Source organism: Salvelinus sp. IW2-2015, linkage group LG19, assembly GCF_002910315.2.
Source record: "Salvelinus sp. IW2-2015 linkage group LG19, ASM291031v2, whole genome shotgun sequence".
Taxonomy (NCBI): Eukaryota; Metazoa; Chordata; class Actinopteri; order Salmoniformes; family Salmonidae; genus Salvelinus; species Salvelinus sp. IW2-2015.
The window spans coordinates 15,240,341-15,268,209 of NC_036859.1; the positions used below are offsets into that span (position 1 = coordinate 15,240,341).

Consider the following 27,869-nt stretch of genomic DNA (forward strand, 5'->3'; position numbering starts at 1 on the left):
GTGTGTATTCATAGATGTCAAGGGAATCCAGGGTCCCCCAAAACATTTACCACTAAAAAAATATAGAAACCTATAAAATAATGTATATTTTTTCTCTCTGTGTTTCATAATTGTCCTTCAATTCGCAAAAGGCTGAATGTATCTCACCGGAGAAAGCATCCGAGCGAGCAAAAAAGCCACTGTATGTGTAGGCCATCTATCTGCAGCTGTCTGGTCAAAAAGAGTATGACTTTGTTGCCGCCCGTAGCATTGAATGCAAAGAAAGCCAGCGAGCATTTGGCCTCCCTTGATAAAAATCATTGTTGAACTAAACTGACTGAGCGCCACTGTGAATGGTCCTGGTGCACCAAAAAACAAGTATCAAGGGAAGCCAGTTTGCATTTGACTTCACTCCAATCACATCACATCGCGAGCCAAATGTCATGGACAGAAAGAACTTGAATTGTTGCATCTCATTGTGTTGTTGTCCTCCGGTGGCTAGCTAGCTTGCTAAAATTGGCCCTTTCCCAAATTAGCCATGGATGGAGATAGGGATTTGGACATGTGGTTTTACTTAATTCTCTGTACTGGCCAATGATTATATCGGCGATTCTGATCCAACCATTAATTCATACATTGTTACTCTGGCCTGAGAGGATGGAAGTTCAATATGTAGCTAGATGTAGAAGGCTAAAGTTAACTAGCTGGCTCATCGTTTCCCATGAAAGCAAGTTAGGCTAGTGAGTAAGCATTTTAGCCAGGTAACCAAGGACAACAAAAGAAGTAAACGTGTACTGTATGACAGAGTCATAGACCGTTTCGTCAACATGAAAGAGAGGAGGATGGCATTGGGGTATCTCTACAAGTAGGGCGAGTCAGCATGTTTTTTCTACTTGCATAAACACATGCATGCAAACACATACACACACACACAGTGAGAGAGAGAGAAATCAGAACCATGGACAGACAGCCACATCATATTTAGCTAACATCGATTGGACTAAATTGTTTTTGGCTTCTTTTAGTTGTCATTGTATTAGACTAAGCATAGGTGATTTGATGATTCTGAAATTTTTAAGCTGAAATGGTGTTGGAATAGTGAAGGCAGCTCCTGTTATCTTTGCGACTTGCAGTAACTTTCTGTGGACATCATCGGACAGAGGTGGCTCTCCGGTTTTGTGATGAAACAAAGTTGTGGTTGAATTTACTGTGTCTTCTTATTGTCTCGGCCTTAGGCCTATATATCACGGTGGCAAGGCATATGAACTAACAGGTTATAAAGCAAACAACGCAATTATCACAACACATAGGTTGTAATATTGCATTTTTTCCTGGCTTGGCTTCCCCAGTGATTTTACACACGCACCGCTTCCGGCGGTACTAGCCCTGACTCATCACCACCATAGGACCATTAGAATACCTCTTTGCAGTATTATAATGAATAGTATATAGAAGTAGGACCATTCAATTTTGGTTTGTAACCATTTTCTAATACTTTTTAAAGTATATTATATTAAAAAAGAAACATGCTTTAGGCCTAAGCACTGCCAAATGTTTATATTTTTATGCATTTTTTACATTTCAATGTATATTGCAATTTATTTTATTGGCATATGATTACTACATTCTCATACTACGTGCAGATTACACTGATAAAACAGGATATGTGGTTGAGGTTAGCGCTATAGACTAAATAGGATCCGTATGATGATTATGTGCTGTCAACTCCTGTTGAATTATTTGAAACATGCATCTACTTCAGTGTTCTTAGTCAGTGGAATATTCTAATAGTTGTGGGTTTAGTGAATGTTATTCTTTTCACCGGCTTGGGTTTCCATGTACGTTTTTCACCTCGCACCCCCCGGCATAGTAATCCTCCATGTCAATGCGGTGTGTGTGTGTGTTTGTGTGTTTGTGTGTGCATTCCTGCATGTGTATGTGTGTGTGTGTGTGTGTGTTCCTGTGCCCTTGTAGGTGTGTGTGTTTACAGCCCTCTGCTTCAGAAGGTAAACCCCTGCTTCCTGCTATTCTGGTTACAGGGACTGATCATAATCTAAGTGGAAACATGGAGTATGCTTGAGCGCAAGGCTGTCACTGGAACAAAGCTCTCCTTTTCTCTCTCTGGCACACACACACACACTAATGGACACACACACACACACACACACTACAATGGTTGTTAGGAACTCTTGTAGGCAGGGAGGGAGGGGGAAACATTGTCTTCTGTCTGCAGTACAGTGGTTATCTATTTGGTGACATCATCTGTATCCACTATCCTGTTTGCCGCTCTGCTTTCCTCAGTTCAGTTCCATTACCCATCACACGGTCATATTCTAGCTTCCTCTGCATGGCTATCATCACCAGCTCTGAAATGATTAACACTTCGTCTTCAGCAGTAGACCTGAAGAAAAAGTATGCATTCATGTAACTGTAAGAAATTAAGCAATATCTTTATTTTTCTCCTGACTTCATGGCTATTTGTAGAATGAATTATTTGCTCAATGTTGTAGAATAGCAACAAAACATGACGATTTCTTCTGGATTTTTTTTAGCTTGAGATGCATGTGATATTTAAGCAATAAGGCCCAAGGAGGTGTGGTATACGGCAAATATACCACAGCTAAGGGCTGTTCTGAACATGGAGTGCCTGGATACAGCCCTTAGCAGTGGTATATTGGTAAAATACCACAAACCCCTGAGGTGCCTTACTGCTGTTATAAACTGGTTACCAACGTAATTAGAACAGTAAAAAAATTAACAAATGTGTCATACCCATGATATACAGTCTGATACACCACGGCTTTCAGCCAATCAACATTTAGGGCTCAAACCACCYAGTTTAAAATGCCAGCTATACCTCTTTGTAGCTAGTGGGAAACTGGCAGAAAGGAGAGAGAAAGGGAAAGAGAATGGTGACTGGGGAGAGAGAAACAGAGGAAGTGGCCTGTTCAAGTTGCAGACTGCTTACAGACTGTTTTGATGGTCTGAGACTCATTCTCAGTGGATTTCTCTGCACAGCCCAAATCACAACAGGAACAGAATGTACACAAGCCCCCTCATTTCATTATCTTTTGGTGCTGGCACGGCGGTCAGGGCCAAGGTGACACTGCTGCCTCGGATTGATGACCAATGGGACTCTATAGCCTCTACTTACTGCTATTCTGCCCCGACACACACACAAACACACACATACGCATTCACATGCACGRARGCACACACTCACATACATCCGCACATCTACGCACAAATATACATACTCATGAACATGGCATGATACTGTTCCTTGCGAAACAGTGTGCATAAACACACACATAAAGGTATTTATGAGAAAGAAAGAGAGAATATTTCAATTCCATTATTTCTCCCTCACCTCATCCCTCTTTCCACTGTTTATTATGATTCATTTTGTTGACTGTCCATCCCTTTTTCTCTCTCCATCTCTCTTGATCAGTTTCTGTCCGGCCCACGCCATTCTGCCCTCAGCAGGGCTGTGTTGGCCTGCCGGCCCCTGTGTTGTGATGGGTGACGGCCTGCCCCTGCACACCCTGCATATCTGCACTGATGACATTACACCACTCTGGAGTTATAAGGTGTGAGGAACAGGGGGAGAACACTGTGCACTGTCTGGAGATAAGAGCCAAGTTTGTGTGTGTGTTGTGTGTGTGTTGTGTGTGTGTGTGTGTGTGTGTTGGTTGTGTGTGTGTGTGTGTGTGTGTGTGTGTGTGTGTGTGTGTGTGTGTGTGTGTGTGTGTGTTGTGTGTGTGTGTGTGTGTGTGTGTTGTGGTGTGGTTGTGTTGGGTGTGTGTGTGTGTGTGTGTGTGTGTGTGTGTGTGTGTGTGTGTGTGTGTGTGTTGTGTGTGTGTGTGTGTGTGTGTTGTGTGTGTGTGTGTGTGTGTGTTGTGTGTGTGTGTGTGTGTGTGTGTGTGTGTGTGTGGTTGTGTGGTGTGCATGCATGTGTGTTGACTGACAGGGATATCACCATTGCAAGTGCTGGGAGTTCATGAACATGATAATGGGAATTTTTGAAATGGTGAATAAACTGACTGAAACCTATTTGTTGATCATTCTAAAATAGCATACAGCAAAATGTATATTACAATGTTGACTAATAAAGACCTTCCACTTATTCTGTTGAGAGCAAAGAATAGGAGCACATCTTTTGACTTCAATGATGAAATATTTTGGCCATTAGTGTTATCCCCGTATTTTATCTCATGTTAGATGACTCTTAAAAATACGTCAAGTAAGGACTCCAAATTCGAACAATCCCTTGAAAAAAAGAGCCAGACAATCACAAACGAACGTTTAATCACCAGCGTAGTCTGCTGTTGACGTGGCTCTAGTGGCTGCCTAGGACCATAAAATGGGGCGAGACCTGCGAAAGACACAGACAACTGCTACTGTCGCTCAAAAAGCAGGGCTCAGGCCACTTTGATGTATCGTGTCACATGCTCACGGGTTCAAGTTCGTTCAATGTGTGTGCTTCATTGCTAGAAAGCAAGGTGCTATATATGGACGTATAGAGACACTGTTCAACTTGATTTCATTATTTTCGTTTATTTTCTACACTAGAATAACAGCTGTTTATTGTTGTTCTTTTTTATGTTCTTGTTTTTCYGTTTGACATCAGATGACAGGCTATCTGGTCAAATAACAACGGGCTATTTATATATTAATATATAGGCCTAGGCTTATTTATAAAAATGAATTTCAATTTGGTTTCCATTATTTAAACTTCTATACGAAGTAGGCATATATGTCATAATTTGTCATTATTACCATATTGTAATAATTATTGTCTCATCATGTGTAATTACACAATATGWATAATTGGCCTATTGTTAGAAATATAAACCTAGATGTATACATAGCTGAGGTAAATGTTGTTTTTCCTTCATACCTGCTCATGGAATGCACCAGACTCAATGTTAGCCTACTGGTTGAACCTCAGATCCAGACATTTTAATTCAACACAACTTGACATTTCATACACAAAGAACAATTTCCTATTTCTCTGTTTGATGTAAATGTCCATGAATGCAATGAGTGGATGTGGATTTGAAARAGGCAACCTTTGTTATAACGAGGGGAAACATGATATAATGATATCAACACAATCCAAATAGAATGCAATASAAATAAAAGGTGTCGTTATTATTTTATCACTTAGGCCTACAGCTGTAGCGAGTAATCATGTGTTCCTCCTTGTTGCATAATTAAAACAGAAAAATATGCCTATACTCAACACGTCTGGTATGAGACATTTAAAATATCATCGTAAATTTAAACTGGAGACAATAAAATCCTGTATGTCACACGGGCAGAATCGAGACATTCAGGGCCTAGCACCGTGTGTAAAAAAACGGCTATAATTAGCCTGTCTCCAGTCTCCACACAAGGCCGAGTGGAGTAGAGCAGAGCAGAGGTAGGTTTAATGTACAATTTAAAGTGTGTAGTTTATGCGTTCCTTGCCAGGCTTCTCGGGTTATCCGTAGGTCGTCGGGCACAGACGTTTCCCCTTGGTCTGAAATCACACTACTCCTTTATTCCACCCTTTTCCACTGTGTTCCAAAACGCGCTTGGATGTGTTTAATATTAAACGTTTTTCTGTGCAAGACGTCTGTATTAATAACCACGCGATTTCAAGACTTTTGCCATAATCGTGCTGCAGAGTAAAATCTTGAATGTACCATTTTTCTTGATTTGGTCCTTGAAAGCACGCGGTTCTAATATACGGTCAGCTATGTGTACAGGGTGTCCAACTTGAAAATATTTTTGTATTATAAAATGACCTATAGAAATATTGTGGTATAGGCCATTGTGTGTTTTTACGTAAATAGTTCACCTGAGAAAAGCTGGTAGCCTATTTAAGGATTTGCCTTTGACATTGTGGGTTTCAGAGAAGAGGCAATGGCGTCTATGGGGTTTTCTTTTTTCTTCTAAAAGACAAGTGTTGGACCTCGAGCCTTTCACTAGTTTGACTGTCAAACAGAGCCTGCGTCTATGTGGACTCTTAATTATAAACAGATGGCGCTTTGAGGTCGAGCCTTGTAACCAACTGTGAGCTGAAACACAGCAGTTTTCCATTGAGCTGACGGAGCTGGTCACCCAGCCATACAGGTGCACAGTCCCCGGGGCCGTAGTGGGCCGCCACGGTGTGTCCCTCTCCACGGTGTGCTCTCTCTCCCCTCACCCCTGCCCCCCTTCTCGGGGTAAAATGGAAACGAACATGAGTTGACTTATTCTGAAAAAGTGCGCACAGTCCAAGGTGACGCGTGCGTGACACCYCTGTTTCAGGGGCATGGTACAAGTGAAGGACTGCTGTTCAACGAGTCTCCTCTCACCTATCTGTTCCATTTACAGTGGAACCACGACGCTGTTTGGAAATGCTATCGGTTTGATTCAATCAAAAATGCTTGGCTACTTTACACAGAATAATCAAAAYCCAAAACTAATAGGCCAACTGTTAGGCTTATTGCACCTTCTCGTTTATTAGTGAAATCCAATACATTTGATATGTTTTAATATCAGACATTTGTCAATGTTAAAAAATCTGTCATAATAGCTATCATTATTAACCGTTATGTTGTTGTTATTGTAGCATATGATGTGGTATTCATAATTAATTAGACCATCTYTTTATATTGGGTGGTTGTTTTCAGCTAATTTAATGTTGATTAAGATCTATTTTTATTTGATCACTATGCGTTAGGGCTACAGTATTTCAATTCGCGGATAGGCTATACTTTCTATATATTTTTTAAATATCGTTCATTTTTTATTTTAGTGACATCTTTAAATGTTGTATTTAGCATAGTGTGTAGAATAAGCTATTTGAGGAATTGTAAATTGGTATTAGAGAATCGAACTATGGTTAACAGTGAGCGAGCTGATCTTTCCCCTCTCTCTCCTTGGCGTGCGGGTCAGTGGAGATGAGATGTCTGTGCCCCAGGCTTTGGCACGAGACAGCAAAACACAGTGCATACAGCACGCGCGGTGATCCGACTGTTGTTCCTATACTTTTCCGGTACACAAATACCTTTCTATAACTTTACTGTGTGTTTTTWATTTTAATTTTATTATTGACTACTCAATTAACTTGGTTTGAAAAAACATCTTTAGAAAAACGAAATTAGTCCTTATCGTTTGTCACTAATTTGGTTAAATGGCCTTACACATTCTTGTTAGACTGCTGCACATATGGACATCTTAAAATCTGTTTATCAGTTGGTGATTGACGAATTATTTGTCGGTGAACTTTGACCCCCATGTCTTTAAATCCTCGTTAAAACGTACTGGTGTCAGTGGGTCTCTTTCTGATATTTCACTGAAAATGGCATCGAAGTTAAGCAAATCTCTACAAAGTAGTTACAATTCAAAATAAATTACGTCACTGGATGTGATTTTACCTTTATAGCCTAGGCAACATATGGCACAGATGGCATTGTTAAGATGGTGATATAAAATTGTAGGTATTTTCCACTGAGTGATGCTTGTGTGTGAGGAAAATATAAATATAGCTGATAGGAAAGTACGCATTGGTAATTTATCACTCAATCATCAGGAGATGAACAAAGTTCACATAGGGCTAATGCCTTTTAATATATGTATCTAAACATGTATTTTAAATAGCCTACTGTCCAAACGCTCACCAGAAATATATTCTCTATTTGTAGTCAACTTCTGTTCAATTAAAACTGCTATTGAAATCGTGTTGTTTTAACGAGCTAAATATAAAAGAAATGTAGAACACAGTCACTTTTGTTTTTGGTATTTGACCCAAAGAAATGTGGGAGAGAGTGTGAGAAGGGAAGGATGCGTGCTGACGCGCATGTGAAGCTGTGCATTTCAGGAATGTAGCGGAGCGTTTCAGGAAAAGGGGGGAATATTGAGGGGATAGTGAAGTCAGTGGGGAAAAAGTGTCCAAATAAACAAAGTTTTGCCAAATGTACAATGTGGAATCCCCTATATAGCATTACACGTGTAGGCTTTCAAATCAATAGGCCTAACTTTAGGCCATGTCAAAATCAATACGTTTTCTTAGAGACCTTATAAGGAATAAAACAGGGGATTGTTATCTGTAAAGAAATTAACATAGGCGTACTTATTGTACAACTCTTAGTCACACACACACAAGTAATAACATCGATATAAATATTCCTATCTCATATAGTAGCCTAAGAGTAGAAGTAGACCTATAGTTGTACTGGTAGTAGTAGTAGTAGTAGTAGTAGTAGTAGTAGTAGTAGTAGTAGCAGTAGTAGCAGTAGTAGCAGTTGTAGTAGGTCAATCTGTTGTAGTAGTGCGGTATACCTATAGGCTAATTGAGTAGCCTAGTATGTTTTAGTAAGTAGTAACAAGAAGAAGAAAGAACTACACATAATAATCTGTGTACAATAGCGATTGAATAATAATAATAACACAAATAATATAAATATAAATATGGATCATAGTATTAATAATGATGTTGATAAATTGTATTATCATTATGCATTTTAAAAACGGACTTATTTTAACTGTTGTCCTATACAAATGAATAAAATAAAGTGTGCCCAACTGGGCACCAACTCAGGTCATGTTTGGGATAACGATTTAAGTGCAACCGATGTGCATGCTATTCTGTTGCACTTTTAGGAACTGGGCACAAATAGTATTATGGCACATTTTGTTATTTAATTTCTCCAGCTCTAGGATATTTATGGTAGCATTCGTCGCAGTTCACGTTCCAACTGCGCAGTGGGGTCCAAGAGTGGAAAGAAATCATAAATGATAGAGTCAGGAGTGTTCCTGAGTACACACACAGCACACTCTCTTTCTCCTGCCATGCCTTGCTTTCTCCTGCGGTATTGTTGATGGTGCTCCGGCGGCCGACATCCTCCCCATTGACCCCCGTCTCCCTCTCTGCCTTTTCCGTCCCATGAAAAATGATTCCAGCGCTCTGATTGAATTTTATTCCTTCCTGACCTGGCCCGTTCTGTGAGGGTGCCATCAATCTTGGGACTAACACGACGTTTGTTTATAACTTGGGAAAGGATGTAATGACTTTTAGTTTTATGAGGCTGATTACAGCTATTCGACGGTGGGAGATAATGGGGCCTACATAGCTGCATTTCATTCCGTTTTTCTAGGCCAAAGTGTTGCTCAATTAAACACTATTATTTTTGCTAAACAGTTGATTTTTGTGCTCCATTGTGATTCTGTTCTCAACGTTATTGTGACTGCTGTGTGATTCATACTATATTCTATGTAGGCGCGATGTATACAGGATACARCGGGAAGATGCAGTTTACATACCGTTTGCTCATTGGCAAGACTTCTTGCAGATGCCTACATTCTAAATTCTGCAGTTCTACATCGTTTATACGTTGGCCAGACATCAAGATTATATTCTGGTGTTTCGTCACGTCCTCCAAATGTGCAAAACGCTATCCAAACTGCATTCCCATACGCAACTTGATACGTCGGCCAAAGGAGTGCGTGTTTACTGGGTATAGGTCTCGCTATTATTATCACTTTTGTTTTGATGCTTTTGTTGAAGTTGTTTATCTTGTAAAAGGAAATATCTATAGCTAGCCTATACCTTTCTTGTCAAGGTAATGTTGTTATCAGCCCACACGATCAGTTAGACTAGTCATACGCCGTATAGACGTACATTGTTCCATTTATTGCAACCTCCAGGCCTGTGGTTGTGCCCAGAGGATACACGACACGCTGCCATGCTCATATGATCATATCCCGTTTGACCCTCTAGCCCCAAGGGCCTCCTTGAAAAGAGTTACCCCTCATTCGCTTGAACGTAACATCAAGTCAACCAATGCCATTACATTGATATTAGACTAACGCAAAGTTAACAGTCAAATAATTGACTGTTAACTTTGCACTTAACATAACCTATAGCCGTGGAAATTCTAAGAACATTTTAAGCGCTTTGTTGACCCTATCTAGCAATTAGCAGCTAAATCAACCACATGAACCGAAAATATCTAATACATGCTTGAACTTTGAAAACATCCGTTGCGCTCTGGTAGCCTTTAGCAATAGTTGTTTTGGCAATTGGAAATAGTGTGCAAAAGGATCACTAAAATAGTAGTAATATTATAATTATCATTATTAATATTATTATTATTAGTGGAGATTTTTTTATTCCTGGAATTTGAGAATAGGCATACACTTTACGCATAGTAGGCCTTGTTTACGCATAGGCCTACTTTACGCACAGGCCTARCGTCACACCAGAAAACAATAAAGTAGGCCTATGTATGTCAATTTTGCTCTGGCATATGTAATTTGCAAAACCGTAATAAACTGAAGATGTAATTTATAACAGTATTCAAATGGAGGGATAAAAGTCTAAGAGAAATACATGGATGTATGCACAACATGGCTTTACGCGCCCATGTTTCTCCTCATGGCAAATTCAACAAATGAATCGAATTTACTTCAACCATACATCATACCATACTGTTCCCAAGGGTTTAAATTTAGGCAGTGGAACATGTTTCTGTAATTTGAAAATGTGACAAGGAGGAAAATATGTCCCTTCATTAACCAGTCGAGGCAAACCAGCTGTCTGAAAAAAATAAAAATAATTTACGTAGACCTGCCAATTAAAATAGGCCTATTTACGAATTTCTCCATTTTTAAAGAAGTTTCAAACTAGGTGAGACCCTTGTGATATGTTTAACTATAAATACAAAACAAAAGCCACATAGGAAACTATACTTCGCGCACGCGCTTTAGGATGCGTTTGGCTCTCATCTCCCTAATATAGATAAATGTTCAAGTTGGAGTCATCTTTATAGATCGCAGTCCCCAAACCATCGTGTGCCTACAGGACTATCTTTGGCATGCGTGGTATGATATTAATTAAGCGTTGGAATGTGACTGTAAACACACGTGGCTATTCAAAACAAGTCAGTTTTGCTGTGTGGACTGCTAGCCTGCATCGATGAACTGTTATGAGGCCAGAGGGCCCCAGGTCAAGATGTTGACAGATCGTCCGTGTCTGACAAGAGAAGAGTTGTGTCACTTTAAATATGAAGCAAAACAATCATCTAAATGCACTGCCACTTCAAGTCATCTTCAACACATACGATACATATGTCTGTTTGTTTATGCAGTTAACATCTTTGAGAATTTTTACGCACATAACATTCAATAGTTTTTTGGTCATCATAACAAAAACTGACTAGATCAAGTTGCATTGAAATTCAACGTTTTGGAAATAAATGTTTTCCTATTCTAGAAAGATTCCAAGTTAATTTGGGTAATTATTAATTCTTTCATTCGACCTCGATTTTGTTGACAAGCCAAAACGAACTGACCAAACTCCGTGATTACAATTATACATTTTCTGAGAAAATATATAGTGAGAATGGTAACTTAACCTGTCAAAAAAAAGGCTGTGACTTAAAATCTGATTTATCAATCGCTGCCAGTGATCTCACGTCGATWGGTTTGAAACAGGGTGCAAAATAGCTTACAGCTTAAAAGTCTGTGAGAAATAAGGTCTGGTTAAATTACACAAACTGTCAAAAATATATCAGTGTTGAGAATGCCATATAGTCTATAAGAAATCAGGCGTAGCTTTAACTCAAATAAAATGGCAATTTATTAAACAAACAATGCAATTCCTTCAGAATACTTTTCAACAAAAGAAGACACTTTGAAAGAGTAGGACGATATACAGGTTCCGCTTTTTATAATGGAACATATTTGGACAATTAAGGCATTTCAATTTAGAAACACTTTTTGGTGTTTGGTCCATAATTTCCGGCAGTTTAGAAATAAATTACTATATGCAATTTACACGTAATAAAATGTCCATGAAAGACTGGCATATTGTTATCTTTAAAARATGTCACAAAAGCGAGAAGAGACTTACGTGTTATTAGCCGTAACACTGTTCTTTACAAACCAAGATCATGTCTTTTTTATCTGTCCATTATTTGTGTTCTGTTTCGTTTTAGTCCATCGTCGTGGCAGGTGGTGGGTAAAACGACTCACGATATTTTTATGAAGAAGATCAATACAATGAAAACATAATTTGGTCAGAACTTGCTGCAGTCATATACGAAAGCTCCTGAAGTGCGGTAGATGGATTGGCTAGGGGGAAATGACATTTGACAGCTGTTATTCCCGTTCACAGGAGAATTATTCAAGCCAATTCTTTGAGATTCGAACATCTCGCGCACGGAGTGGAAGTTCTGCTGCTGGGCGGGGTAGGTCGCCCCGATGTGACCCAGGTCCCCGGCCTGGTTGAGGTACCATGAGGGAAGCCGCCCTTGGTGGGGATGGTGGCCCTCCTGCCCAGTGTTTAGATTGCCGTGGGCCAGAGGGGAGGAGGTGGTCGTGATGGAGTAATCTGGCAACGTTTCATCCACGGTGGTAGTCGGAGCTAGGTGGCCAGATCTATCCCCGGCGTATAAACTCATGGCTTGCATATTACAATGGTAGCTAGCATTCGAGGTAGTGGAGATAGAGTTTTGGTTACAGGGTGAGCTATAGACTGACGTCTGGTTCGGTGAATAGTTTAGGGACAAAGACGGTGTTATACCTGTCCTGGACGAAGCGATGATGGACGGGGCGAGCTCTGTGGCATCCTGCGGGGACCCCCGGAGGGAAGTCATGATGTTGTCCACACTGAAGCCCTGGGCCTGGCTGTGCTGGTGGTGCTGCTGCTGCTGCTGCTCGGAGCTCTCCATGCCGATGGACCTGTTGGACGGGATGCTGTGGGGGCTGCCGTTGCTGGAGATGCTGCTGCTGCTGCTGTCGGGACTCTCGACTTTGGGCACAGTGCTCAGGGAGGGCGAGGCGGCCTGTGGGGGTGTCGCGTTCCCGTTCTCGGTCTTAATATCCTGGATCCGGACTGGCTGGGAGCCCTGCATGGGCTGTTCCGCGTCCCGGCCCTGTCTAGACGGCGTCTCCTTAGCACCCCGGTCATCCTTGTCTTTCATTGCGTCTTTCTTCTTAAACCGTCGCCTCCTCCTCAAGAAGCTGCCGTTCTCGAACATGTTGTATGAGTCCGGGTCCAAGGTCCAGTAGCTCCCCTTGCCAGGCTTTTTGTCATCACGGGGAACTTTGACAAAACACTCATTGAGAGAGAGATTGTGCCTGATGCTGTTCTGCCAGCCCTGTTTGTTGTCTCGGTAGAACGGGAACCTTTCCATGATAAACTGATAAATCCCGTTCAGGGTCACCTTCTTGTCAGGCGAGTTCTGGATAGCCATAGTAATGAGCGCAATGTAACTGTACGGGGGTTTCACCATATCCTTCGGCTGGGGCTGCGGGGTATAAGGTCCATAGGCTCGCGCCATGCTGGCCGGGTACTGATCGTGGGCCGCGTGAGAGTACATACTCATAGGGGCCGGCATCCCGGTGTATCCTCCACCGGCGGCGGCCCGGTAGTAGCTTTGGTCGCTACTAATGTAAGGCACGACGCCCAGAGAGTTGGGGCTCGAGACGGAGTAGCGCGCCTGCATGTCTTCTCCCCACAGCTCAACTATGCTCCTGCCTAAAACGAACTTCCCAAAGTATGCAGACGGAGAGCTCCACTTTTTCTTTCTGAAAAGTTGAGGCTCTCAAAGCAGGAGTTCCTGTCTTGTCACTTGACAAATAATACTATCAGGAATGCACTGTACTAGGTCTTAATAGGGTTTAAGCGGTTTCCATCTCAGTGTGCTGAGGCGCGCATTGAAAAACGTATGAACTTTGGGCATCCGTCACTACAGAATACTTTTGCGCTGTTAACTTCTTTCCCCCTTTTTGCTGCCAGTATGCTCCTCCCAAAGAGAATCCGAGCTGTCCAATTGTAGTTCAGGCAGTGCGGAGTGAGCAGCAATGGATCGAGCTCCTGGCCACACACACGTCTTTAGAAAAACGAGAGGAGGTGTAACTCCCAGCCCACTCCGACAAAAGACAGGACTTCAGCAGTGAGCACGCTGCTTGCTCACGTACAAATCAGATTATCGACTAGATTTAGTTATTGCAGAATATTTCCATACACGAGCAAAGACATTGTTGAGACCACCAGGTGGAATGATACATAATAAATATCAATGTATTTTGTAAATTAATTAACTACTGTATGGGATTATAGGCCTAGATTTCTATTTAAGCATACTAATGTGCTATTAATGATTAGAAGAGTTGGCGATTGTGTGAACCATAGAGATCCTATTAAATTCCTTATTCTATGGTGTGACCTTAATTAACACATGAATTACTAGGCTATTACAATAATATTTCGAAAGAGTTTTCACTTAGAATGTGACATTGTGATATTCATTACGAAATAAATGGAGAACAAACACTCCATCACCTCCGTTAGGGTGAATCACCCCATTAAAATCTCCAGCCGCACATCTGTTTTCAAATAAGCAATAAATACGCGTTAAGAGGAGGAAATAATCCCCAGTGTTTGCCTCCTGCTGTTTAGCATCTTAATGCGAAGCTTTATAAAGGCGGTATGTTAGTTAAAAGTCTCAATCAACACGCGTGGTCGGATCAAAGTTCCACAGAGCGCTCCTCATTCGGTTCAGTGGGCGGTATGTGAGATCTCATTACGGCAGAATTAAAGCTAGTTTGGCCGGAGAAAGGGTCAAGTTGCGAAAGTTTGCTCTAAGTGAGAAGCAGATTGAACAGAAGAACCAAATGGTGTGATCAGACAGCTAATTGTGTCATTCTTGTGGTCAAAATGTGTGAATATTAACGGAATAAGGGCATTGTAATGTAGGCTAGACAAGAGAAACTATATAGGGCATACAGTTAGTTTTTGTTGCATGGGAAAGCTCCCATATTCTTGCTCAGTGAATAAATATTTGATTAAATTCAAACAGATTGTATCAAGTTGAAGGTATCTAACAAGCTTCAGACCCCTTGTATCGTATTTATCTATTCCCTATATAGCCTTCATACTTRTCACCATCTCTATATTATAGGCGGCTAAACGTGGACACCACGATATTCCGTTTTAAAATGTTTTTTTTAAGAGGACCAATTGTAGTACTAAAAGAAAACATTTTCAACCAAAATGATCTCAGGGAGACACTATTCAAAATAAAAAACACAACCAGAAATTTTTATGGACGACCAGGTTTGCATTATATCGAAACAATTACAGTCATTCTATATAGGCCTAAGTTATATTATCGTTTTGATATTTATTTAGCCTAGTATTTCTTCATGCATACCTAGCAATTTTGAATTAATAAAGTAGACCTATTTACAAGAGGTATTAGCCCCTCAGCAAGAATAGTAAAAAAAAAAAATCCTGAATATATTTAATGCAATTAAGGGAATCCATTGTTCTTAAAATTTGCCTAAAAACAAATGCAAGCAACACAAACTTGTATGGGAGCGTAACTGATATGACATGCCTTTGGCTATTACACAGGCTATAACAAATGATTTAGTATGAATACGATGCTCCCCAACAGATTCTCTTTTGCCAAACGTTTAGAGAATATACAGAAGAGGCAAAAACATGAACTTGTTAATTGATCCTTTGTAGCTCAGTTGGTAGAACATGGCGCTTGAAACGCCAGAGTCGTGGTTTTGATTCCCGGGACCACTCATACCTACATTGTATACACGTATGTCGCTTTGGATAAAAGCGTCTGCTAAATGGCATATATATGTATTAATGGTCTTTGTGAGGCACAATAACGCACTAATCCCTTACATGTCGTATTGATTAAATGGCCGTCCACTGGCCTGGTGCTCCGCCGGTTTCTCCTTACTGGGACCCGGGCATGAACTTTTCCACTGCCCCGAGCTGTTTACACAATTCACAACGTGCCTCTTACTTACAACCCCATGCCTCTGCCCACCCAGTCCCCGATTCCTCTCTGTATTAACGGTAAACGACGACCATTATCAGTGAACATAAATGTACGTGCAATAAAGTCAATAAGTAATAGGTATTATTTATTATTATTATACATTATTATTATTATTATTATTATTATTATTATTATTATTATTATTATTATGTACAGTGACTTCTGTAAATGACAGCAACTAGTAGGCCAATGCTATATGTTATTTATTTTTTATATGCCTATCACTGAAGATATGAATGCATTAGCCTGAAATCATGTACAAGTACAGTTATCGACTAAATATACATAAATATGTTTTAACTAAATAAAACATATTATAAAGAAGTTCAACTTGTTTGAAACATTACTGGGACTGTAAAGTAAATCCCTACAACCTTGCGTGTCATCAATATAGTTTCGTTGTGTCATGGTCTTTTGTGGTGTATTTTTTTTGGTTTATATCGACTACCCGAAAAGTATTGGGGAAAAGTCCCCCATGTAAATATCATTCATATACAAAGGACCCACATGGGTCATTTCCAGATAAAATCGAATAGACCATAGACATAATTGAATCCCTGGAGATTACAGCACAAAGAAATGAGAATATGGTAAATAACACCATGACAAAAGTTACTATCTCAAAATAAAAACATCGAACTGTTAATAAACAATGCAGAAAGAGCGAGAGAGATTTATTGGCCCCACGTATCAACTGCAGTATGGGGAAGGATGGGACTAATTGTGCTCCATGAAATGAGTTTCAGCGACCATATGTGGACTGAGCGCCCCCTGGCGATCAGTATGGCACCTATCAATCACATAGGTCTAAGTATTTGCCCATTTTAGTTTATTGTTTAAAACGCATAGTTCTGATCCTTGGTACTGATTCAGACTCACACATCACACTTAGGCCTACTGTTTAATTTTAGTTTATTGTTTAAAACGCATAGTTCTGATCCTGGGTACTGATTCAGACTCACACATCACACTTAGGCCTACTGTTTACTGTTTCAGACTCAATCATGCCCTGCTTGCCAAGAAAGGTGTTCTATTAACCCTTGTCTCTTACTATCACAGGTTCTGCTAGCCCTTGATCATGACTCTCAGTTCCATTACATTACACATAAGAGTCATTGGACAAAGGCAGTGTTTTGTTAAGATCCTCACCACTCAGTCTGAACATTAAAACGCATCGCTCCTGGTACGGATTTGGAAGCAAAAGGACCTTATCTTTCATATCAGCGGTTAAGTGGTTAAATTGATACACACCTTGATAGTGTTATGTTTAGTGTTCCCACATGGCCATATCGCCATGTTCCAGCACTTGTTTGCGGATAACAGACGGAAAACAAGAGGTGACCACCTGAGCTAAGTAGCTATCTAGCATGCTCTGAACACCAGTGTGGAAGCGTAACTCGGGAAGTGAAGCGGAAATGTAGTTTCGTCGGATGGAGGCACCCATAGCTGTATGGATCTGTGCAAAACTGTTACAGTAAGTGTATATTTTCTATTGGATGGAATCTTTCTCGCTGATGAAATATAAGGGCCAGATGTTTTGAAAGCTGCATTGGAAGCGATGATTATTGACGTTTCTAAACTTTAAAACACAGCGTGGGGATTGTAGCTCACATGAGGCAGTCGTGGGCGAAGCTAATTGCTGAGAACTGTAGGGAGAAGGCAAAATGCCGCCTAAAATTTGAGAGCACTAGGGTTTTACTTGCCCTTATCATGACTCCAGTTGCATTACATTACATTCGGTCATTCCACTTACCATACCGTCCTAGGCAAATGCCCCGACGCTCCGACTGTCTGATGCTGGCCAAATGCTCTGTCTAAAATAAAATGTTTCCTAGCACCTGATACGGTTTTGGAAACATAAAAAAAAAAAATCCAAAATCCTTGTCATATGAAGAAAAATAATGAAGAGAAATTATAGATAAAACGTGTCGGTGCTCATCGGCCATTTGACATAAACATTACAAAACAAGTTGGAAATTGCAAATTCAACAATTAGTGGTTTGGAAGGAATCAGTGGCTAACTGCAAGCATTGCAAAGTGATCATTAGCCTGCTATTCAGTGGAGTGGTGGTGTGGCCCCAAGTCTGAGATTAGGGGTCTCTTTTCCAAGTTAAAAATTATAAACACTCAACATTGGCCATTCTGTCAATGAAGCATGATTTGGAACTGCGCGATCTGACTTCCGTAAGTTCAAGACAACTGGGAACTCAGAAAAAATGAGCTCCGACTGGGAAAATACATTTTGAACGGTCATCCAACTCGGAATTGTAAATCCGGAACTCGGGCCTCTTTCTTTCTAGAGCTACGACCTGAAGATCACTGACATCATCATGATTCAACCTTGTTTTTTTCAGAGTTCCCAGTTGTCTTGAAAGCAACTTAAATCCAGAGAATGTCAGACATTGATGACAAAGTTTGATGACAAAATTTGCCCGTGATGGACCACAGTGCCACCTTCCTGTTCAAGTGAGCACAGCACAACAAGGTGAGTCCAAAAATGTCTTGTGTGCTGCTGCATAAATTATGTAATAAGCCAGGGAGATATGTATACTGTAGCTAAGAAAGCAATACTAAGTGTATGTTATGTAGTAAACTGTTAGTAGCCCATGTGCCTAACCCTAATAATTTGGTCTATTTTCCCCTCTTAATTTTGCTACTGTTCTGACTTGGTGGTGCACATGTAGCCTATAACCTGTTTTAGAGAAATGTAATCATTGAATATTGTAAGAGCTTTCATTCTCTGCTTATATGCCCCCTTTATTTATCCTACGTTTCTGACTTAGTGTACAGGGAGAACACTGTAAGAACGGCCCTTGTTCTGAATTCTGTCGCTGTACATTTCAAAAGTGCTGAACAAATAGTTATATTGACTACGTCCGTCCTAGTTCGCTCATTAATGTCTTAATCAAAATTATGGATTGCCTCTTATCTGCTTGTTGTCCCCTTATGCCATAGTTGGTACATCTCAATTGTCAGTAGAAAGCACATCAGCTATGTTTTTTTTAAAGGCAGTAAATGAGGCTGAATGTGCACCGTTTGTCACCGTTATAGTGCAATTCATGTACTGTTTAGTATTGGGTTGTGTGGTGGCTTGTGGGCACCGTTTGTCACCGTTATAAGGCAATTCATGTATTGTTCGAGTGGTGTGTTGTGTAGTGGCTTTGCTGGCTTGCATCCCACATTTTTTGATGTGTTTGCCTCGCCAAGATTGACATGCTAAAATTGCCACTATGTGGTCCATACCTTGAGCTGAGAGCCCAGAGCTAGGGTTCAACAGCTTAAAGGTTATGGACGGGTTCCATGTTGTACTGGTTAGTACTCTGAATCCAAGGACGTGAGTTCAAATCACAGGTAGGACATGCTTGTCTTTTGCGCTGAAATACTCACTTCGCCTGAGTAGCTTATATAGCCTTGCTGGATGCACACTATAGTTTCCCCATGTGTTATTGTATAAGCTAGCATCAACATAATCAATGAACACCAAAGGTATCCAACGCACTAGATTTAAAAAAATTCACAACAGCACCAACAATCTCTTAAAATGTGACAGACATAGCTTATTACTCCTATTATGTTTATTTGAGTGTGGGTAAATGCCACAGGCTTTCTTTGACAGTAGTTTTAGTTCACTTGGATTTTGGCTTTGTTAATGGTTGGGATGTTTCATATATATTATGCTGCTGCCCCCATGTGTTTCATGTCCATATTACATTTAACTTGGCTGCTTTTGTTTCAAGTTTTCAAGTAAAGTTTCAAGGTTCAAGTTTTGGCAAGAGGGGAATAAAGCAATGGAGGACCTGAAAATGAAGAAGAACAAATGATAAACAAACCCTTTCTCAATAGCCTAATAATAGATCCCCTTAGAGCAGCAGAAGTGGTTACCTCATTAATCATAACAGTCGTTTGATGGCAGACGTTGCTCACTGGAAAATATCAAACTACTTTACGTCACTTGCGCTAGCCACTATCCATGAATCCCCATCAAAGCCGGATGCAGTTTGATTGCCATCTTAAGGTGCTGTCCAATTCCCCAAAAGATGCCTCCTCAGCCCTCGATTTAGCTCTAGGGAGAGATTGAACACCTTTGGCACAAGTGTCCCAATGCTGAGAGAGTGATAATTACTGAGGGTGTAAGGGCTATTTAGACCCTCAGATAGCCACTTCGACCGAGCCAGCAAGGCTGCAGGCTGCATTTGTTTATGTCAGATTTCGAGACTTGACACGTAACAGATGAAATACCTTTCAAATTACATGTTTAACTGTTACTGAGGTTTATATCTTGTAAAACAGAGGGGATTTGTTCATTTGAATTTAATTTCACTTCATTACTTTAGGAGTGTGTCMTGAAGTTGATGGGTTTATTGATCCCATCGCCACTCTCTGGAAGTCACCCTCAGAGTTTCATCAGCAACACGTGACAATGGAGGGCCCTACGAGCGAGTAGGTAGTTAGGGGCGAGAAGGTGGTTTGGGATTCACAGTGGGAGCGTTCAAGCTGATCACTTTTGTTAAATTGGTGTCCATCGTTGGTCACCGCCTTTCAAAGTGTGTTGCATTATGGGGATACAAATTGTCCAACTTGCGTGAACTTTACAACGATCATGCGATCAAAGGTCATGAAGTTTCGACTGCAGTTGACTTCAATTGTCTGCAGTTGCTCTTCACCAGCTGCAACTTGCTGCCAATGCCTGCATTGTGGGAGGCACATTGTTTGTCAACCAATCATTAGAGTGTTTTTGTTTGACTCATGCGAACAGGACCAAAGACCTGACTAAACAGGATGCAACTTTGCCAGGATTTATATGTATACAGTGGATGTGGATATATACAAATAAATTGGATATTTGAGMCTCTCTCTCCCCAAGTGATAGTACAATGTACACACATATATTTACAGTATGTGAGTGTGTGATATGGGGGTTACATTACAAAAAAAACGTTTATAAATAATAGCAACACTGCCATGTTGTACTGAACCTTGCTGTTGGAAAACCACATCAGTGTCCGACTTTCGGCTGTAGCAGATGCACCTCCCCCGACTTCAGTCCTCGACTTTCGTCTGCAGTCGGTTGCTTAAGTCTTACCAGTCAAACATGCCCAGTATGGTCACTTGCAGTGTTGATATGACCCACAATTCAATGAAAACTGTAGTCACGTGTCACTCTTGTGGCCGCGAAGTGTCAAATTTWATCAAAACGCTGCACTTTTTTGAGACAAACTTATGACGCTAGCTTTCTAGCTATCTTAGCTATAAAATATATATATACTGCATATAGATAACATTTGGCGTGTTCGAGCAGATAATTTTTGTCAAGTCGGTTACCATCTTTGGTCACCACCTTTCAAAGTGTGTTGCATTATGGGGTTAAAAATTGTCCTACTTGCCCCTAGATGTCAACTGCATGAACTTTACAAAAATCATGCGATCAAAGGTCATGAAGTTTTAACTGCAAGTTTCTGCAGTCGCTCTTTACCAACTTCCTCCTGCAGCCATCACCTGTATTGTGGGAAGCTCTATTGCCAACCAATCATTAGGGTGTTTTTGTTTGACCCATGCGAATGTGACCAAGCACATTATTGACACAGGCACCACCCTTGACACAATTCATGTATACAGTGGATATATACAAATGAATGTGATATTTGATGTTCTCTCTCACTGATTGATGTACCTACATATGATTTCAGTTTGTGAGTGTGTGATATGGGGGTTGAGCCATGTTTATTTCAACATTATAAAGATAAACTTGTATATACAATGGCAATACTGAAAACTACATTTGTGTCCGACTTTCGGCTATCGCAGATGAACCTCCCAGACTTCACTGCTCGACTTTCGTCTACAGTTGGTTGCTTTGCCTTACCACTCAAACGCGCCCATTGATTTTAACTGTGGCAAATGGTAATATGAGGTTCAAAGCGCTCAGACTCATAGGGCGCATGCAAACAGTCAAGTCGGTGACTATTMTTTGTACATTTTAGTCATTTAGCAGATGTTCTTATCCAGAACAACTTACAGGAGAAATTAGGGTTAAGTGCCTCAACATATCGACAGATTTTTCACCTAGTCAGCTTTGGGAGTCAAACCAGCAATCTTTCGGTTACTGGCCCAATGCTTTTAACCGCTAAGCTACCTGCCTTTCAAAGTGTTTTGCATTATGGGGTTAATAATTGTCAGATTTGCGCATACACGTSGACTGCATGAACTTTACAAAAATTGTGATAAGAGGTCATGAAGTTTTGACTGCATTCGACTGCAAGTTCCTGCAGTTGCTCTTCACCAACTTCATCGTGCAGCCATCGCCTACGCTGTGGGAGGCTCTATTGTCAACCAATTATTAGGTTGTATTTGTTTGACCCACGTAAACATGACCAAAAATGTGACTGAAACAGGAACCAACTTGGCCACAATGAATGTATACAGTGGTTATGTACAAATAAATGTGATATTTGATTCTCTCTCTCTCACCAATTGGTTGTACAATGTACACACACACAGTATATTTTCAATTTTGTGAGTAGGCCTATGTCAGTGTTTCCCAAGGCCTATGTCAGTTTCCCAAGGCCTATGTCAGTGGGTCCTCCAGTACCCCAACAGTACACTGTTTCGTTGTATCCCTTGACAAACACATCTCATTCAACTCATTGAGGGCTTGATGATTAGTTGAAAAGTTGAATCAGGTGTGCTTGTCCAGGGTTACAATAAAAATGTGTACTGTTGGGGGCATTCGAGGACCAGGGTTGGGAAACACTGGCTTAGGGGGTTGGAGACATGTTAATTTCAAAAGGATTTATATACAACGGCAACACTGAGCCTTGCTGTTGGAAAACCACATCAGTGTCCGACTTTAGTCTGTCACAGATGCACCTCTCCCGACTTCACTCCTTAAACCTTAGTCTACAGTCGGTTGCTTTCGCCTTACCACTCAAACGAGCCCATAGTGAGGAGCCTATAAAACATAGCTAACTAGCTTTATAAACACATTTTTMGGAATTCAGAAACTTATTGGAATAAATGGACAAACTATAGAGCTAGCTATCCAGCTATGGGTAACTGTAGCTAGCTACCTGACAGGAGTGCTAGCTACGTTAGCTTGCTAAGTACATCAATAGCTTAAGGTTGATTGTTTTTAGGCTCAACAAAGATTTCCACCCAGGACGTTACCACTCTGGTCATCACTGACCCTCACATCGGGAAGCGACATTTAAGGTACACTCGGATGTGACGATTTAAAACGTAATTCAAGGGCTGAGGGTTGACGGCCCACGGTTGTCTACTTTGCATTTGGACCACAGCCATCATGTTTTGTATTGTATTCCAATTGTGATTGATCCCTGAACACATGTGACGCTATTTTGAAGTGTATAAAAACCTCCTTCATTTCCCTGCCTGCAAAAAATCCTGATAAAGGCCTAAATGTGTTGGGTGAAGTTGTATCAATAAAAGAATACTTTCTATCAACATCCACTGTCCTCCAAATGTTGCTGTTGCTGTACCACTTGAGGAATCTCACCTTAGCCTTGAGCCACAAGCAGCCACAACCCCTAACGTGTAAGTAATTTATCTACAAAAACAATGCTATGACACTAAAATAGTGGTACGCTGTGCGAGCTCGGACGGTAGAGAGGCGGGGATCACTTTTGTCAAGCACGTTTGATAACCCTCTTATGGTGCATGAGTGATTGACAAGTATGACTGACGAGGTTGAAGTGTCGAGGACCGAGGGGATGCTGCGAGAGAGACGGACGGCCGGGTAATGTCGCTGCTGTCAAGTTGTGTTGCATTATGGGCATAAACATTTCTCAGACTTGCGGCCTACATGTCGACTGCATGAAACTTTACAAAAATCAGTGAGATAAAGGTCATGGCAGTTTAGGAAAAAATTGTACTTAAGTCGGCTGAAGTTGCTTCCAATTGCAAATGCAGGCCATACCTGAACTATTGTGGGAGGACACCATTTGTACACCAATTTAGGGTGTTTTTGTTTGACAAAATTGGTGAGAAGCAACTGCAGACGACTTGAGAGACAAAAGTGATCCCGCTCGAGCGTGCCCACTATTTTAGTGTCATAGCATTGTTTTGGTAGATAAATTACTTACACGTTAGGGGTTGTGGCTGCTTGTGGCTCAAGGCTAAGGTGAGATTCCTCAAGTGGTACAGCAAAGCAACATTTGGAGGACAGTATTTTTTATTGATACAACTTACCCACACATTTTGGCCTTATCAAATCAAATAATCAAATCAAGTTTTTTATATTAGCTTCCGTACATCAGCTAATCACATCGAGTGCGTGTACAGAAACCCAGCCTAAAACCCAAACAGCAAGCAATGCAGGTGTAGAAGCACCGGTGGCTAGGAAAAACTCCCTAGAAGAGGCAACCTAGGAAGAAACATAGAGAGGAACAGGCTATGAGGGGTGCCAGCTCTTCTGGGTGGCGGGTGGAGATTATAACAGAACTATGCCAAGATGTTCAAAATGTTCATTAAGTGACAAGCATGGTCAAATAATAATCATGAATAATTTTCAGTTGGCTTTTCATAGCCGATCATTAAGAGTTGAAAATAGCAGGTCTGGGACAGGTGGCGGTTCATAACCGCAGGCAGAACAGTTGAAACTGGAATAGCAGCAGGCAGGTGGACTGGGGACAGAAGGAGTCATCATGCCGGTAGTCCTGACGTATGGTCCTAGGGCTCAGGTCCTCCGAGAGAGAGAAAAGAAGAGAGAAGGAGAAGAATTAGAGAGAGCCAAGATTTTCAAAAGTTTCATAAATGACAAGCAAGGTCAAATAATAATCAGGAATAAATATCAGTTGGCTTTTCATAGCCGATCAATAAGGGTTGAAAACCGCAGGTCTGGGACAGGTAGGGTTCCATAACCGCAGGCAGAACAGCTGAAACTGGAATAGCAGCAAGGCCAGGCACTGGGGACAGCAAGGAGTCATCATGCCCGGTTGTGCGTGATCTATGGTCCTAGGGCTCAGGTCCTCGAGAGAGAGAAAGAAAGAGAGAAGGAGAGAATTAGAGAAGAGCCAAGATTTTCAAAATGTTCATAAATGACAAGCATGGTCAAATAATAATCAGGAAAATATCAGTTGGCTTTTCATAGCCGATCATTAAGAGTTGACAGCAGGTCTGGGACACGGTAGGGGTTCCATAACCGCAGGCAGAACAGCTGAAACTGGAATAGCAGCAAGGCCAGGCGGACTGGGGACAGCAAGGAGTCATCATGCCGGTTTGCCGTGACGTTAGGTCCTAAGGCTCAGGTTCTCCGAGAGAGAGAGAAAGAAAGAGAAACGAGAGAATTAGAGAGAGCATACTTAAATTCACACAGGACACTGGATAAGATAGGAGAAAGTACTCCAAGGTATAACCAACTGACCCTAGCCCCCCGACACATAAACTACTGCAGCATAAATACTGGAGGCTGAGACAGGAGGGGTCAGGAGACACTGGTGGCCCCATCAGAAGAAACCCCCGGACAGGGCAAAACAGGAAGGATATAACCCCACCCACTTTGACAAAGCAAGCCCCCAAGCCACTAGAGGGATATCTTCAACCACCAACTTACAATCCTGAGACAAGGCCGAGTATAGCCCACAAAGATCTCCACCACAGCACAAACCAAGGGGGGTGCCAACCCAGACAGGAAGATCACGTCAGTAACTCAACCCACTCAAGTGACGCACCCCTCCCAGGGACGGCATGAAAGAGCACCAGTAAGCCAGTGACTCAGCCCCTGTAATAGGGTTAGAGGCAGAGAATCCCAGTGGAGAGAGGGGAACCGGCCAGGCAGAGACAGCAAGGGCGGTTCGTTGCTCCAGAGCCTTTCCGTTCACCTTCACACTCCTGGGCCAGACTACACTCAATCATATGACCTACTGAAGAGATAAGTCTTCAGTAAAGACTTAGAAGTTGAGACCGAGTCTGCGTCTCTCACATGGGTAGGCAGACCGTTCCATAAAAATGGAGATCTATAGGAGAAAGCCCTGCCTCCCGCTGTTTGCTTCGAAATTATAGGGACAATTAGGAGGCCTGCGTCTTGTGACCGTAGCGTACGTATAGGTATGTACGGCAGGACCAACTCGGAAAGATAGGTAGGAGCAAGCCCATGTAACGCTTTATAGGTTAACAGTAACCTGTAACAGTAAAATTTATCAGGATTTTTACAGGCAGGGAAATTAAGGAGGATTTTATACACTTCAAAACGGCATCACATGGGTTCAGGGACCAATCACAATTGGCATGTGACTGATGTGGCCAAAGATGGCCAAAGATGTGACTGAAAAAGGAACCAACTTTGCCACAATTCAAAATCTACAAAGGATACAAATGAAAGTGATGAGAATGAATGAAGGCTCTTCTCCATTTATTATCAAGGTACACGTTATTGAAATGAGATTCCTCTTTTCCTTAGGAAGCTGACTTAGCCAAAGATACTGGTTCGAGGGTGGAAAATGGCATCCCTTGAGAGGGCAAGAACAAGATATATGACAGGAGAAGTGCAGTATTATCATCAGGAGACATTTTACTTGGCTTACGGAGGAGGAATGGAGGGGAAAAGAGAGGCAGAGGAGGTCAAAGAGAGAGAGGGAGGAAGAGCGTGAGCTTGAATCGGTTAAAATGGCAGAAAAGGGGAGATGGTTTGTTAACAAAGAATGTTAGAAAGTGTAAGCAGGGTGAGCTGTATGCTGGATCGAAGACAGGATGAGAAATGGAAGTGAGTGAGCGTGAAGTATCGGAGGTGGTAGGTTTGGTGAATTTCTCGGAGCCCGTGGATGGCACAGAGGGTCAGGATAAAGATGAGTCTGTGACTGTAGGAGTGACATTTTTGGGAAAAGTGGACCCTTGCTTTTTGGCTGATCCATTTGTGCTTTCAGGGTGGGTAAAAACAGAGTTGGGTGCTGTGGAATCGGGGAAGGTAACCAGAAGTGGTCTTGTGATAATTGTTTGTGTTTCTACTGGTCAGAGGGAGCAGGCACTCCTCGTTAAACGAATGTGAATTGTTTTGCTCTCAAGTAATGGACTCCATTGAAAGGTGTGATTACTGGGGTTGCGGTAAATGTGAAAGATAACCAACTGAAGGGGAAGATTCCTGGTGTTTGTGATGCTCGTCGTTTGGTGCAACACAGACAGGGCGGCGTGAAACAGAAGAGTAGTCTGTTCCTTTGAGTTTTGATGTTYAGTCTTTGCCCGACAAAGTAATGTTAAGATACTGTATATGCTTGAGTAAGATTGGATTTTTAGCGTTTATAGCAATGGTTTTCAACTGTACTGCAGGGATGGAATGTAAGTTGCAGAAAATGTAGGTTGTGGTGGAAGCTGCAGAGAGGTATTTGGGTGTACGAGACTTGACGTCAGAGGAGTTAGAGGGCGTGTTAAGTGGTGGTGTCCCGTCTTTTCAGGCTGTTGGACTGAGGTAGGACTAGATAGATTTCAATAGTGGAGAAGGGTGGTGGGTTTTTAGTGAGTGTAGGGTTAGATGGTAGGGTATTTGTAGATTTTTTTTCAATTCCATTTTCTTTAAAGCAAAGTATACGGTGGTGGTAATGCAACATTTATTGGATGCCAACCGCTGTTAAACCTCATTGAATAAGAAGAATGAAGGTGAGATTTTAGATATCTCTGTAACCAATTAATTGCACACACATTATGTTTCTAGTTTGCGAGTGTGTGATATGGGGGTGTAGAAAAGTTGATTTAGACATTTATACAGAAAAAACTTTTATAACCAATAGCAGCTATGGTGACACTGCAATGTTGATCTGAGCCCTTGCTGTTGGAAAACCACTAGAGTGTCCGACTTTCTGCTATTGCAGATGCACCTRCCACAACGTCACTCACCGACTTTCGTCTACAGTCGTCTTCGTTAGGCTTACTGCTCGAACACACCCAGCGTTTAAAATGGAGTCAGGGGATCATTGCCAGGTAATGGCTGACTATTAGAGCAACGTGGATTAACCCAGCCGCAGCTGTACCAATAGACATCCCAGTCCAAGATGTACTTATTTTCTAAAGTAACCTTTCAGAAGAGCCAAGCAAGCTTACCCT

General features: G+C 41.5%; 2 protein-coding genes and 1 pseudogene across 2 annotated transcripts in view; 1 reads left to right on the forward strand and 2 right to left on the reverse strand.

Annotated features, from left to right (window-relative positions):
* The window catches only part of LOC139029317 (uncharacterized), a 28,891-nt pseudogene extending 25,316 nt beyond the window's left edge, over window positions 1-3,575 (forward strand).
* A 7,997-nt stretch (window positions 3,576-11,572) lies between these two features.
* On the reverse strand, window positions 11,573-13,827 carry LOC111979689 (forkhead box C1-A). The gene has a single exon (XM_024010324.2). The coding sequence runs from the start codon at window positions 13,458-13,460 to the stop codon at window positions 12,030-12,032; it is 1,431 nt and encodes a 476-aa protein (XP_023866092.1). The 5' UTR covers window positions 13,461-13,827; the 3' UTR covers window positions 11,573-12,029.
* Window positions 13,828-25,409: 11,582 nt separating this feature from the next.
* The window catches only part of LOC139029318 (uncharacterized), a 46,841-nt gene continuing 44,381 nt past the window's right edge, over window positions 25,410-27,869 (reverse strand). The window contains 1 exon segment of the mRNA XM_070449027.1: window positions 25,410-25,957. Within this exon segment, the coding sequence (XP_070305128.1) occupies window positions 25,684-25,957 (274 nt within the window). The 3' untranslated portion in view covers window positions 25,410-25,683.